The sequence below is a fragment of the Scylla paramamosain genome, chromosome 14 (assembly GCF_035594125.1).
Source record: "Scylla paramamosain isolate STU-SP2022 chromosome 14, ASM3559412v1, whole genome shotgun sequence".
In the NCBI taxonomy this organism is placed as follows: Eukaryota; Metazoa; Arthropoda; class Malacostraca; order Decapoda; family Portunidae; genus Scylla; species Scylla paramamosain.
In genome coordinates, this window is record NC_087164.1 from 7972221 (window position 1) to 7987422 (window position 15202).

The 15202-nt window shown below is 43.0% G+C and overlaps 1 protein-coding gene across 1 annotated transcript in view; it reads left to right on the top strand.

Moving 5' to 3' along the window:
* LOC135107117 (uncharacterized) overlaps nucleotides 1–9476 on the top strand; it is an 87286-nt gene extending 77810 nt beyond the window's left edge. The window contains exon 3 of the mRNA XM_064016826.1: nucleotides 8999–9476. Within this exon, the coding sequence (XP_063872896.1) occupies nucleotides 8999–9233 (235 nt within the window). The 3' untranslated portion in view covers nucleotides 9234–9476. The remainder of the gene's footprint in view (nucleotides 1–8998) is intronic.
* Nucleotides 9477–15202: the final 5726 nt, after the last annotated feature.

Here is a 15202-nt window from a genome sequence, read left to right on the forward strand (position 1 = left end):
CTACCCTAAAGTCAGTAAGTCACGTGCGCTCTTTTCTTGATCCTGCTGGTTATTACTGTATATTCATCAAAGACTTTGCATCTATTGCATCGCCTCTCATGTGTACTTCCGCGCACCTTGTTGTTTCTAGTCAGTCACAGCCTGCCCCCTGGGCCAGTCAGTTATGTTCTCTGTATCTTGGATTCTTTCAGTAAGAAAAAACACACAGATCATAACACAATCTCATTCAATACAAAACATAAACAACATGTGCATGTATCAAAATAATAAACACCCTATCACTGTTCTTCCTACCTAATCATGAAACAATTGATTTCAAGACTGCATTACAACTTATAAGCTCCACTTACTTTATGTGATTCCGTCCATCTCGCCCATGGCCATCCTCAGGCCAGGCTTCTCGGAATCTCCGGTCTTTGTATGATACTCTGCTACCTCTGCAGCTTCTGCTACTCTTGTTTCTTAATTACATGACCTAATACACTCTAGCTTCTGTTACACTTTTCTCTCAAAAGTTATCTCCATGATAAGGTCGAAATTTCCATACATTCTCACACACACACACACACACACACACACACACACACACACACACACACACACACACTAATGAAATTTATGTACATGAGCCGCTCACAGGCGTGACACTATATATAACTTTACCATATGGGGGCAACAGGGCGGAGTTTGGGATATAAGGGAAGAGTAAAAGGTGAGGTAATGCAGGCATGGGTAAGTTCCCCCAAGTCACATAACTTTTCCCCTTGTTCGCACACAGTGTCCCGCTAGGTGGGCGGCTGCCTTTTCTATTTGGTAATGCGGCAGACAACACACACTTTCTCAGGGTCCCCTCGCCTCTCGCGGTCAGTCTCCTTAATGTTTATAACCTTTTTCCGTGTGGGTCATGTCTGCTCGGGGCTTCTCATCCCTTTCGTATTAAGTATTTCAAAAGATAAACTGCGGCTCTGGTCTTGGGTTTTCTGTTTTCTCTATTCACCTCCCTTCTTCCTTGTTTTCTTCTTATTTCCCTATTCTTCTCTTCTTCCATCTTCATGTAATATAGGTGTACCACGCACTACCGTCCTATTGCTTTAATTTCCTGCCTGTCTAAAGTTTTTTTTTATTTATTTATTTATTTTTTTTTATCCTCAATAACAAGATATTTAAACATCCATCATTTCACAACCTTTTATCTGATCGTCAGTATGGGTTCCGTCAAGGCCGCTCTACTGGTGATCTTCTGGCTTTCCTTACAGAGTCTTGGACATCCTCTTTTAGAGATTTTGGTGTAACTTTTGCTGTTGCCATAGACATATCAAAAGCTTTTAATAGACTCTGGCACAAAGCTTTGATTTCCAAACTACCCTTCTACGGCTTCTATCCTCAGGGTTTTGTCCTGTCACCCACTCTCTTCCTATTATTCATCAACGATCTTGTATACCAAACTTCTTGCCCTGTATAATGATGATACTACCTTGCACTTCTCCAAGTTTTTTTTTTTTTTTTTCGTAGACGCCCAACCCTTCAGGAAGTAAACAGTTCACGCATGGAAGTCACAGAATGCCTGACTTCTGATCTCTCTAGAATTTCTGATTGGGGCAGAGCAAACTTAGTATTGTTCAATGTCTCAAGAACTTAATTCTTCCATCCATCAACTCGACACAACCTTCCAGACAACTATCCCCTCTTCTTCAGTGACACTCATCTGTCCCTCTCTTCTACACTGAACATTCTCGATCTGTTCTTTACTTATAATCTAAACTGGAAACTTCATAACTCATCTTTAGCTAAAACAGCTTCTATGAAGTTAAAGCGTTATGAGACGTCTCCCCCAGTTTTTCTCACCTTTCCAGCTAACCCTGTACAGTGAGCTTATCCGTCCATGTAAGGAGTATGCTTCACATGTTTCGGGGGGGGGGTTCCATTCATACCGCTCTTCTATACACGGTGGAATCAAAAGATTTTCGTCTCATCAACACCTCTAACTTACTGTCTTCAGCCTCTTTCTCATTGCTGTAATGCTGCATCTCTTGAATTTTCTACCGCTTTTTTCATGATAACAGATGGCATGCTAACAGATGGCAAATGCAGTTTAGTATCAACAAATGCAAAGTACTTAGCTTAGGTAGAGGAAACACACACAATAGGTACACAGTAAACAACGAAACTCTGGCAGGTACAGGGTACGAGAAAGATTTAGGAGTTATAGCTAGCTCTGAACTCCCTCTAGGAAAACAATGCACAGAGGCCAGAAACAGGGAAAATAGGGTATTAGGATTCATTTTTAAGAGTATAAAAAGTAGAGGGCCCGAAGTAATATTAAAGTTATACTTGGCGCTGGACAGACCTCATCTAGACTACGCTGTGCAGTTCTGGTCCCCACATTACAGGAAAGATATACAGTAAAATCCCTCTTATCTGGCATCAACGGGACCGTCGACATGCCGGATACTTGAATAGAAGTGAAATTATGTCCACAATCACCACCCTACACTCACTCATCTTACCATAACAAAGATCAGCTGATCGCCGTGCCGCGCGTCGCCACCCGCGCTGCCACCTCTCACTGTCACCAACACACAATACTACTGTACTAACATTCTCTTTAATACTTTCCTCTTATAAATAAGTTGATGGGTTACAAAAAATAAAGTACGTATACACTTATTTGCTTTATTCAATATTAGCCAACATGTATAACATACAATAAAGATATGAAAATGTACGAGCGTTTGTGACACTTTTTCGCTCCCCACACCTTTCATTCAACACCCTCCGGGTCATCAACATCATCAGATTCTGTACTTGTTTGCTCCACTTCTTTTCCCTTACAAGCTACTTTAAAATAGTTTCTAATGTCTCCTTGTTTGCAGCTCCTTCTTCTTTGCAGCAAAAACTCATTCTCAATGCAGTTAAGGGTCATAACATCTCGGGTTGACATGTATGTGCACTGCTCAGCAAACCTGACAAAGCTAGCTATGTGTTTCGCAGCCTGTTCCCAAGTTACTTTAGGCTCATTATCATCATCATCATCATCACTATCATCACTAATTTTCTCTAAATGATCTTCTACTACAGCGTTGATAAGTTCCTCGTCTGTGAGAGTGAATGTTACGGCCTGATTTTCGTCCACGTCCACCCATTCCTGTAACGCTTCATCTGTCACTTTAAGTTGCACATTTCCCCCCATTTCCCTCAGCTCGCTCACCACCGAATTTTTCATGCCACCTACAAACCCTTCAAACTCCTCATCATCCTCATCATCACACATCATCAAAGGGTACAATTTGCGCCAACATCGCATCAATGTTTGCCTTTTAACGTCTAGCCAAGCAAGTGAAGCCATGAATATCGCATCCTTAACATTAAACTGTTTTTGGAACTCGGGGATTGTGCCGTCCTCATAATTAATCATAATTTAATCGATTTTATGAGTACACATTGATTTTTTTATTGATTTTAAAGCTCGGGGAAAAATGTGCCGGATACTTGAAGCTGCCGGATACTCGAATGCCGGATGAGATGGATTTTACTGTAGTCTATTAGAATCAGTACAGAGGAGAATGACTAAAAGGATACAGGGGATGAGGAATATTCCTTATGAGGAGAGATTGAAGCTGTTAAATTTACATTCTTTAGAGAGACATAGGTAAAGAAGGAACCTGATAGCACTCTTTAAGTGGTATAAGGGTTATAACAAAGGGGATGTAAGCAAAATTCTTAGGATCAGCGACCAGGAAAGAACAAGAAATAACGGGTTCAAGCTTGAAAAATTTAGGTTTAAGAAAGAGATAGGAAGAAATTGGTTCTCAAATAGAGTGGTAGATGAGTGGAACGGGCACAGTAATCATGTTGTTAGTGCTGAGACATCAGGGAGCTTTAAGAGAAAATTAGACGGGTTTATGGATGGGGATGATAAGTGGAAATAGGTAGGTATATTTCATACAGGGACTGCCACGTGTAAGCCTGGTCGCTTCTTGCAGCTTCCCTTATTTCTTATGTTCTTATTAATTTTTCTCCCATGGCCTCGCTGCAAAAGACTTTCTTCTTTTTCTCACTCTATTCTGTCCACCTCTTTAATGAAAGAGTTAACCAGTATTCTCAATCATTCATCCCTTTCTCTTTCTCTGGCAAACTCTGGAACTCCCTACTTGCTTCTGTATTTCCACCTTCCTATGATTTGAACTCCTTCAAGAAGGAGTTTCAATTTTTTGATTACCACTTTGGACCGTAATCGGGGGCCGGCATCTCAGTGGACCTTTTTTTTTTTTTTTATGGATTTTTGTTGCCCTTGGCCGGTGTCCCTCCTACATAAAAAAAAAAAAAAATCTTTGCCCAGCTAATGACGCTATGACTCTTAGTTCATTTGAGTACTGAAAGATTATTTTGTTGAACCAAAAATATATATATTATAAACACACACACACACACACACACACACACACACACACACACACACACACACACACACACACACACACACATAAAAAACAAAGTTTGAAGTACCCGATCTCTTCTTTGTTTATTAGTGGTACCTTTCGAAATTACACACTATTATTTCCGCCAGACAACTTGATCAAGTCTCAGGAGCAAAATCAGTCAAAAGGTTAAGAGAATAGATACCGCAAAGATTATTCTTCTCATCTCCATTTCTTTAACTTTCGTTAGTATTGTAATTCTTTGCATCATGTACAAGTCATCCCATCCTACCTCAGATACACACGCACACACACACACACACACACACATACACAGACACACAGTGATGATGATAATAATAATAATAATAATAATAATAATAATAATAATAATAATAATGATAATTACTGATAATAAGAGCATAACAATGTTTATCAACAATTAATATTTCGTTAATGAGTGAAAGCTAGGAGCAGAGCTGGAAACATAAAATTCGAAAGCGATAATAATTCAGTTTATTCATTTGAAATGCAATTACTAACATAGAGAAAAACTCATTTATAATTGAGGATTACGTATTGCTGCGTGCGTTTACAAATGTCACCTGTGTCGGTATCATGTGAGGAGGGTGTTCTTTGTCCCCGTCCTTATCGACTCCTTTTCTATGTTGGTTATGAAAAGAGTGGGTTGTGGTGGTGTTTTTTTTGAAGCAACGTTTGGTAATGGAGGGTGGTAGTGCGAGTACGTAGTTATATTTCTAGTGGTGGTGATGTTGCCTGAACTTCTTTGAGGGTTGCCCGCTGGTCGTATTGGCGAAGCCTGTCGGGTTATGAAACACACACACACACACACACACACACACACACACACACACACAAAGATAAATTATTGCAGTTATCTTTCTTCATACTATTATTCGTAATTAGCAATACTAGTACCGCACAATGCTTATTTTCTCTTCGTCATATCCTCAGACATTCTATCCAGCAGGGAAAGGATTTTCTGGGATATGAGAGAGAGAGAGAGAGAGAGAGAGAGAGAGAGAGAGAGAGAGAGAGAGAGAGAGAGAGAGAGAGAGAGAGAGAGAGAGAGAGAGCATTACTGGAGCATGATCAAGTTGTAAGAGAGATTAAATCATGCCGTAAAGAGCATCAGAATAAGGTGAAAAAAAGGTAAAAGATCATAATGCAGTTACAAAGTTTTCTTTGTCACGTATGGAGGAGAATACTACAGGAGAAAACAAGCAAGGAAAGCAGAAAATGAGGAATCTGTGAGGGATATAAAAGTGAAAAGAAATGAAAAAAAAAAGTTAACGAAAGAGGAGGAGGAGGAGGAGGAGGGCGACGACGAGGAGAATGATGATGATAATAATGAGGAGGACAAGGAGAGTGAGGAATAAGAGAAGGAGGAGGAGGAGGAGGAGGAGGAGGAGGAGGAGGAGGAGGAGGAGGAGGAGGAGGAGGAGGAGGGTGAAAAAGGTACGAGGGACGCTGTATTTGAAGAACCCCTTGGAGAAAGAAAATGGAAAACAAACATTTAGAAAGGAGAGAATGTACACGGGATTGGAGAGCAAGGATAGAAGGAAGGAAGGAAGGAAGGAAGGAAGGAAGGAAGGAAGGAAGGAAGGGTGTGCTATGTCCAGGACAAGCGGAAGTGGAAGCTGCAGCCTGGCTGTACATGAGAACAGAGATGGAGGACACTTACACGTCTTGAAATCTTCCATGATCCAAGAGAGAGAGAGAGAGAGAGAGAGAGAGAGAGACTCCCTTGAACTGTGGACAAAAGAATACATTCCCTTTCATCCTCTCGAAACTGTTTGGTAAGTTTTATTTCTCCGTGTTTACTAGCGATGCTTTCTTCCTTCAGTGTCTCTTTCCATCGTGTGTGTGTGTCATCACTGTCGGTGTAATTTCCTTTTTCCATGCGTTGGTGTACATCATATTTCAGTATGACTTGCCCTGACTGAAACAACAGACTATAAAGTTTTCAGAAAAGCATTACTTTTTGTTATCTTCTTTTAAAAATCGAGCAGTGTACAGTGAGAATAAGCGCTTCTAATATATATATATATATATATATATATATATATATATATATATATATATATATATATATATATATATATATATATATATATATATATATATATATACACACACACACACACAGACACATACACACACACAGTTTAAAACAGTATTTGAAACACTTATTTTAATGTTTTTTCTTTTTTTTTACTTTTGTTTTCTTCTTTTTTTTTTCTTCCTTCCTTTATTTTTTAGTTTGGAAACAAGCGTCACGGCATGGCAAAGTTATCGGTTCTCGATGCTGTGAGGTTATTATCATTTAACAAGTGTCCTACAATTTTGTCCCTCTATATCCTAACACATAAATGACCGAACTGTTATCGTTTTTGAATGATTGCACTTGCGAACCCGTCAGTCTCGCTACGTATTGGTGAACTTTGGACGAAACAAACTTTGAGTGGGTTATGTGTACACCATGGACGGTGACAAGGACTCATATGTGTGTGTGTGTGTGTGTGTGTAAAAATAATAATATTAAACGGTTTATTCTTTAGGCAGTTAACAAACTTAAAATGTACAGAGGGGGTGGGGAAATACTTAACATTTATCCTAAAGCTAAGTCTAATCTAGAAGCGAAATACTATTGATTGATGGCTCGCACCATGGTGGGAATCGCGCTGAGTCTGTACCGGTCCATGCGCGGCGCCTTTAGGGGCGTTATCTTGTTGTTGTCTGGTGGCATGAACCGGGCGAGGCGCGTCAGGCAGCAGCATGTCTCTGAGACGTGGATGATGCAGCAGTACCCTTCCAAACTTCTCCAGAGCCTCTCGGTGCCTGGTGGATAGTCTGGACAGACTCAGGGTGGTCAGGGCTTCATCATAGGTGGTGTAGGCAGGGCCAAGGATGACCCTACACTCCCATTTTCTGCACACTCTCCAGCTGTAGCTGTTGAATATGTGTGAGGGAGGAGGACCACGCTGGGGAGGCATACATAAATTTGGGGAGGATGATGGTGAGGTACACCCCCCTTAACTTGTCTGTCGGCGTCCCCAGCGACCTGAGTCTGCGCAGCATGTACAGCCTGTAGGTAGCGGATCTTACGGTGCTGGCGACATGCTGCTTCCAGTTCAGCTGGTCGTCCACCGTGACTCAGAGAAGCTTGGCACATCGGACCACCTGGAGGGGGTGAGGGCCCACTGTGAGCTGGGGAGGGGGCACTGGTACAGAGGAGGTACAGAAATGCATCACCACAGTTTTGCTGTGGTTTATGGTCATCCTGCTCTCCTCCGTCCACGTCTGCAGTCGCTCCAGAATTGCTTGCAGTGGCGAGTAGTCCGGATTCTTCTTGGAAACTGGGACGCCCACGGTGCAGTCGTCCACATACTTCCAGCGATGGGGGGTGTCAGTGAGGGCGTCGTTAATAAGAAGGAGGAAGCATAGTGGACCCATCTTGGTCCCCTGGGGTACCCCACATGTCAGCTGTTGGAAATTAGAGACAGAACCCTGATAGCGAACGGTATGACGCCTCCCTGTGAGGAAGTCGGCTAGCCACGCTACCAGGTTGGGAGGGAGACCCAGACTTACTGCATTGCTGATGACAACAGTGTGATCAACAAGATCGAAGGCTTTTTTGAAGTCCACAAAAGCAACAGCTGGAGAGGTGTTTCGCTTTTACAGGTGGCTGTGGATGAATTCAAGGAAGCGGGTCAGGTAATGGGAGGTGGAGGTGGCTTTAATATTTCCAAACTGTCTGATATCCACGGTATTCCAAATTTTGGTGTAGGCCCAGTCATATACAAAATCTTCACAAATAAGGCTAGGGGTGGGTGTGATAGACTGGCCTGAGGTCATTGAGTGATTGTGGACTTTGTGGAAGTTTTTGGGATGGGGATGACGTAAGATGTCTTCCAGTCCGCGGGGCAAGAGTGTTGGGAGAGAGAGAGGCGTTTGTTATGCAGTATAGCGGTATTGCTAGCTCTACAGCAAACTCCTTGTAAATTTTTATAGGAAGATCAGTGGGTGTGGTGGATCTTGGTTTAAATTTAAGTATTCTCTTAAAAACATCCATCGCCTGGCCAGTGGGGGAAGGGGAGGGAGCAGGAAGATAGGCAGGAAGCGGAGTGATGTGGAAGGGAGGAAAGGCCTGACATAGCGGCAAAGTGATCGTTCATCTCCTGAGCCGCGAGATTAGCAGAAAGGTGTGAGGTGCAAGGAAGAGATGAAGTGTACTTTTGTAGGCCACTCAAAGCTTTGATCTTAGCGTACCACTGTCTGTTGTTGGCCAGCTTGAGGTGGTGCATCTTGTCCGGGTAATAGCTTGCCTTGGCAGTCTTAATCTCCCTGATCACTCTGTTTCTTAGTTTCCTGTATAGGACCGGGCAGGAGTGGAACGCCCACGTCCGCTGACGCATGAGTCTTTTAATGCGGGGCGTCATCCAGGGGGCATCAGATGGGTGCACTGTGACGCTCTTGGCTGGGAAGTAGCGGTGGAAGGCTTCTGTGGTGGTGGCGACGTAATTGTGCCATTTTAATTGGACGTCCTCCACTTCCAGCACCTCGGTCCACGGGTGTTGTGTCACCCGCTGCCCAAACTCCCTCATGGCTGAGTCAGGCACGGGGCGGTGGGTCCTGGTGACAGCTGACCGGGGGATCGAGGTGGGTGCTCCGTCCCATGGGAGGCAGCCGCTTGGGGGGCGAGTACTGCTGGCCCAGGTCTGTCAATATAAGGTCGAGGATGGCTTGCTGGTGCTGGTGGGTGGGGAAGTCCACGACCTGGGTGAGGTGTAGCTGGTGTTGGATGTCCCCACAGATGACCAGCTTGGCGGCAGGATACCTCACCCTCAGGGCATCAGAAGTGTCAATGATGTGAGTGGTGAGTATCTGTGCTGTGGTGGCTCGGGGGGGGTGGTACACTACGCACGCAATGATGGAGGCTGTGTTGCTGGGATGGCAGGGGGGCATAACTCTCACCCATAGGGCCTCCACTCAGGCAGGAATATCGACAGGGAGATGTGAGGGGCTGAGGGCGGAGCGGCAGAAAACGGCCACTCCCCCCCCTCCCCTGCGTCCTGTCCTGAGGTGATAGTAGAGCTGGTAGTTCTGCATCGTGCATACCTCAGGAACAATCTGTCACGCCCTAGTAACCGCCTCAATGTCCCCACAAGTAGAACTCACCGTCACAATCAACTCGTCCATCTTGTTGGTCAGAGACGTCGCATTAATTAAGAGGAGGGAGGGAAGACTATACCACACACGCGGCACTTCAAAGTTTTTTTTTTTTTATGTAGGAAGGACACTGGCCAAGGGCAACATAAATCTAATAAAAAAATGCCTACTGAAATGCCAGTCCCATAAAAGTGTCAAAGCAGTGGATAAAAATCGATGAATAAGTGTCTTGAAACCTCCCTCTTGAAGGAATTCAAGTCATAGGAACTCCCTGCCATACAGAAGCAGGCAGGGAGTTCCAGAGTTTACCAGAGAAAGGGATGAATGATTGAGAATACTGGTTAACTCTTGCGTTAGAGAGGTGGACAGAATAGGGGTGAGAGAAAGAAGAAAGTCTTGTGCAGCGAGGCCGCGGAAGGAGGGGAAGCATGCAGTTAGCAGGATCAGAAGAGCAGTTAGCATAAAAATAGCGGTAGAAGACAGCTAGATATGCAACACTGCGGCGGTGAGAGAGAGGCTGAAGACAGTCAGTTAGAGGAGAGGAGTTGATGAGACAAAAAGCTTTTGATTCCATCCTGTCTAGAAGAGCAGTATGAGTGGAACCTCCCCAGACATGTGAAGCATACTCCATACATGGACGGATAAGGCCCTTGTACAGAGTTACCAGCTGGGGGGATGAGAAAAACTGGCGGAGACGTCTCAGAACACCTAACTTCATAGAAGCTGTTTTAGCTAGAGATGAGATGTGAAGTTTTCAGTTCAGATTATAAGTAAAGGACAGACCGAGGATGTTCAGTGTAGAAGAGGGGGACAGTTGAGTGTCAATGAAGAAGAAGGTATATTTGTCTGGAAGGTTCTGTCGAGTTGATAGATGAAGGAATTGAGTTTTTGAGGCATTGAACAATACCAAGTTTGCTCTGTCCCAATCAGAAATTTTAGAAAGATCAGAAGTCAAGCGTTCTGTGGCTTCCCTGCGTGATATGTTTACCTCCTGAAGGGTTGGAGGTCTATGAAAAGACGCGAAAAAGTGCAGGGTGGTATCATCAGCGTAGGAGTGGATAGGACAAGAAGTTTGGTTTAGAAGATCATTAATGAATAATAAGAAGAGAGTGGGTGACAGGACGGAACCCTGAGGAACACCACTGTTAATAGATTTAGGAGAAGAACAGTGACCGTCTACCACAGCAGCAATAGAACGGTCAGAAAGGAAACTTGAGATGAAGTTACAAAGAGAAGGATAGAAGCCGTAGGAGGGTACTTTGGAAATCAAAGCTTTGTGCCAGACTCTATCAAAAGCTTTTGATATATGCAAGGCAACAGCAAAAGTTTCACTATAATCTCTAAAAGAGGATGACCAAGACTCAGTAAGGAAAGCCAGAAGATCACCAGTAGAGCGGCCTTGACGGAACCTATACTGGTGATCAGATAGAAGGTTATGAAGTGATAGATATTTAAGAATCTTCCTGTTGAGGATAAATTCAAAAACTTTAGATAAGCAGGAAATTAAAGAAGTAGAACGGTAGTTTGAGGGATTAGAACGGTCACCCTTTTTAGGAACAGTTGAATGTAGGCAAACTTCCAGCAAGAAGGAAAGGTAGATGTTGACAGACAGAGCTGAAAGAGTTTGATTAGGCAAGGTGCAAGCACGAAGGCACAGTTTCGGAGAACAATAGGAGGGACCTCATCAGGTCCATAAGCCTTCCGAGGGTTTAGGCCAGCGAGGGCATGGAAAACATCATTGCGAAGAATTTTAATACGTGGCATGAAGTAGTCAGAGGGTCGAGGAGAGGGAGGAACAAGCCCAGAATCGTCCAAGGTAGAGTCTTTAGCAAAGGTTTGAGCGAAGAGTTCAGCTTTAGAAATAGATGTGATAGCAGTGGTGCCATCTGTTTGAAATAGAGGAGGGAAAGAAGAAGAAGCAAAGTTATTGGAGATATTTTTTGGCTAGATGCCAGAAATCACGAGGGGAGTTAGATCTTGAAAGGTTTTGTCATTTTCTGTTAATGAAGGAGTTTTTGGCTAGTTGGAGAACAGACTTGGCATGGTTTCGAGCAGAAATATAAAGTGCATGAGATTCTGGTGATGGAAGGCTTAAGTACCTTTTGTGGACCACCTCTCTATCATGTATAGCACGAGAACAAGCTGTGTTAAACCAAGGTTTAGAAGGTTTAGGACGAGAAAAAGAGTGAGGAATGTATGCCTCCATGCCAGACACTATCACCTCTGTTATGCGCTCAGCACACAAAGACGGGTCTCTGACACGGAAGCAGTAGTCATTCCAAGGAAAATCAGCAAAATACCTCCTCAGATACTCCCAACTAGCAGAGGCAAAACGCCAGAGGCACCTTCGCTTAGGGGAATCCTGAAGAGGGATTGGAGTGATAGGACAAGATAAAGATATGAGATTGTGATCGGAGGAGCCCAACGGAGAAGAAAGGGTGACAGCATAAGCAGAAGGATTAGAGGTCAGGAAAAGGTCAAGAATGTTTAGCGTATTTCCAAGACGGTCAGGAATAGGAGTAGGGTGTTGCACCAATTGCTCTAGGTCATGGAGGATAGCAAAGTTGTAGGCTAGTTCTACAGGATGGTCAGTGAAGGGAGAGGAAAACCAAAGCTGGTGGTGAACATTGAAGTCTCCAAGAATGGAGATCTCTGCATAAGGGAAGAGGGTCAGAATGTGCTCCACTTTGGAAGTTAAGTAGTCAAAGAATTTCTTATAATCAGAGGAGTTAGGTGAGAGGTATACGGCACAAATAAATTTAGTATGAGAGTGACTCTGTAGTTGTAGCCAGATGGTGGAAAACTCGGAAGATTTAAGAGCGTGGGCACGAGAGCAGGTTAAGTCGTTGCGCACATAAACGCAGCATCAAGCTTTGGATCGAAGATGAGGATAGAGAAAGTAGGAGGGAACAGAAAAGGGGCTACTGTTAGTTGCCTCAGACACCTGAGTTTCAGTGAGGAAAAGAAGATGAGGTTTAGAAGAGGAGAGGTGGTGTTCTACAGATTGAAAATTAGATCTAAGACAGCGAATGTTGCAGAAGTTAATGAAGAAAAAATTGGGGGGGGTGTCAAGACACTTAGGGTCGTCGGCAGAAAGGCAGTCCGACCTGGGGACATTTATGGTCCCCTCCCCAGATGGGGACTCCGAGGCTGGTGTAGGCGTCGCCATGATGATTTTAAAATATTTGAGTGAAGGGTGTGTGTGTTATTAGGTGCTTGTAGTTTTGTGTGGAGGAAGAGAGTTGTCTTTAGAGGGCAGGCTGTGACTGCCCCCTTGTGTTGTGAGACACAAAGGGAAACGTTCAGTGAGGTCACAGCTGGGTTTAATGATAAGTTCACAGCACCCCTTGAACAGTGCTTTAGACCTCACTGGGAGTAATTATCGTTTCGGCAGGTGTCTACTGCTTATGTCTACTGCCTGTCTGCTACTATAAGTGTTTGTATTCCCTCTTCTTCACCCTGCAGTCTTCTCTGACACGTGAGGTCACTGCCTTGATGGGACGCACCACACATTTTCCTCCTCTCGATCCGCGGTTCCGAGATAGTTTCAAGGTCTTAAGGCACTGTATCACGTTGGACGGCGGGTAACCGGATCCTCGCCTACGACGCAGGACGTGTGTGTGTGTGTGTGTGTGTGTTGTGCTTCGTGCTGCTGTTATTAACATTTTCTTCTTGTTACTGTTTCCTTTCTGTTGTCAGTGTCGTTACTGTTGTTTTTGTTGTTATTGTTGCTGCTGTTACTGCTGTCGTTTTTGTTGTTGTTGTTGTTGTTGATAATGACTGTAATGAAATATTAGTGTGCTTGATATCTCGGTGAGTGAATAATTAATGGTAAATAAAGGTGCTTTATATATATATATATATATATATATATATATATATATATATATATATATATATATATATATATATATATATATATATATATATATATATATATATATATATACGAGTATATATATATATTTTTTTTTAATTAACGGATTTGATTGATTGATTTTGTTTATTTTGACGCCACCGGGGAATGCCAGACTATTGGCACTAGTTATCACTGCCATACAAATCTGGTAAAACCTGCCAATTAAAGTCTAAAACAATATTAGGAAAACTTTAAAAAATGTCAATGGCCATAATAGTACCTGTTTGATTGTGAAAATGTGTTGTATCCCTTGAATTTAAAATTCCCAGCCCCTCAACTTCTATAAGAGAAGCAAGTAAAACACCACTGTGGTTGATTGTGTTGTCATTCCACAGCGTGTGCGAGAATTAAAATCTCCTAGAAGGAGATAAGAAGAGGGTAGGTTTTGCACGAGGCGGTATATGAATACCGGATGGCGGATAAATATTGCAAATTGTATAACATCGTTAAATATATATATATATATATATATATATATATATATATATATATATATATATATATATATATATATATATATATATATATATATATATATATATATATATATATATATATATATATATATATATATATATATATATATATATATATCGACTGCAACAGCCTGTAGTGCAAATTGTAGTTTAAGCTTAGTGTAAGGTACGTCGTTGCGGACTAGAAGTGCCGTGCCATCATGATTGCCTTGCCCTTAATGAAAATCAGAATAAAAAGCGCAGTATTCGGAAGGAGCGGGAGGAGCTGAGTTTCCCAGTATTGTTCCTTGGAGGCATACACACACCGGAGAAAAATGAGATTCAGCTCCTCCCGAGACAATTCCATTGCAGGAGCTTAAATATTGCTACTTTGAGGGAGTTTTCAGGTAAGCCCCAGAGAGAAACCTCCCTTTGCCAACCTGACTAGTACTTACTTGAGCGGGGGAGGGGGGGCAGTGGTTTATCTGGTCCTACGTTGCTTGTAGGCACAGAAACCTGAGATTGAGTAACTGGTGTGATAGCAACCCGCACACGAGTATCTGAAATTCCTGAAAAGACCGGAAGAAGAGAATTCCTCGACATAAACGGATTGGTATCGCTCCTAGAGGAAGACCTATTGGGAAGACGGACAGAGAAACCCTTTACGTCCATATCGGATTAAAAAAAAAAAATCACTGAGTAATGATGTCTGGTTCTAGGAGCTCCAAAGGGATTTTTCTACAAGGAATACCCGTCGAGTCTAGGGACTCAGCAGTTCCCTGGAAAAGTTTCTGGTGGGACTAAGAAAGAACCTTGGGAGATTTGTTTATACGCGTCTGTGGAGTCTTAAAAAACCTTGGGAGGTGCTCCTAACTGAGAATCCATGGGGGCGTGGACTTCTACAATCTGAACTGTACAATGAGTTTGTGATGTAGCGGAGGGCTTGGCTGAAGATGCAGAGGAGGGCTGATCTGTGAAATCTTCCAAAACAGAGAGCTTGCTGCAGACAGTAACTGAAGAAGCGACACTCACAGGAACGGGAGAAAGCAACTCATGGTTGAGAAGGGCGAGGGGTTACAACTGTATTATCTGTAGTAGAGGTGGAAGAACTAGAGTGGAGGGAAGAGGCGTATGTCCTTGCCCTACCATACCTCTGTCTAAAAGAAGTTCTCTCCTGGATACTTTATACCAACCGTTATTAAAGGGAAATTTGTGAG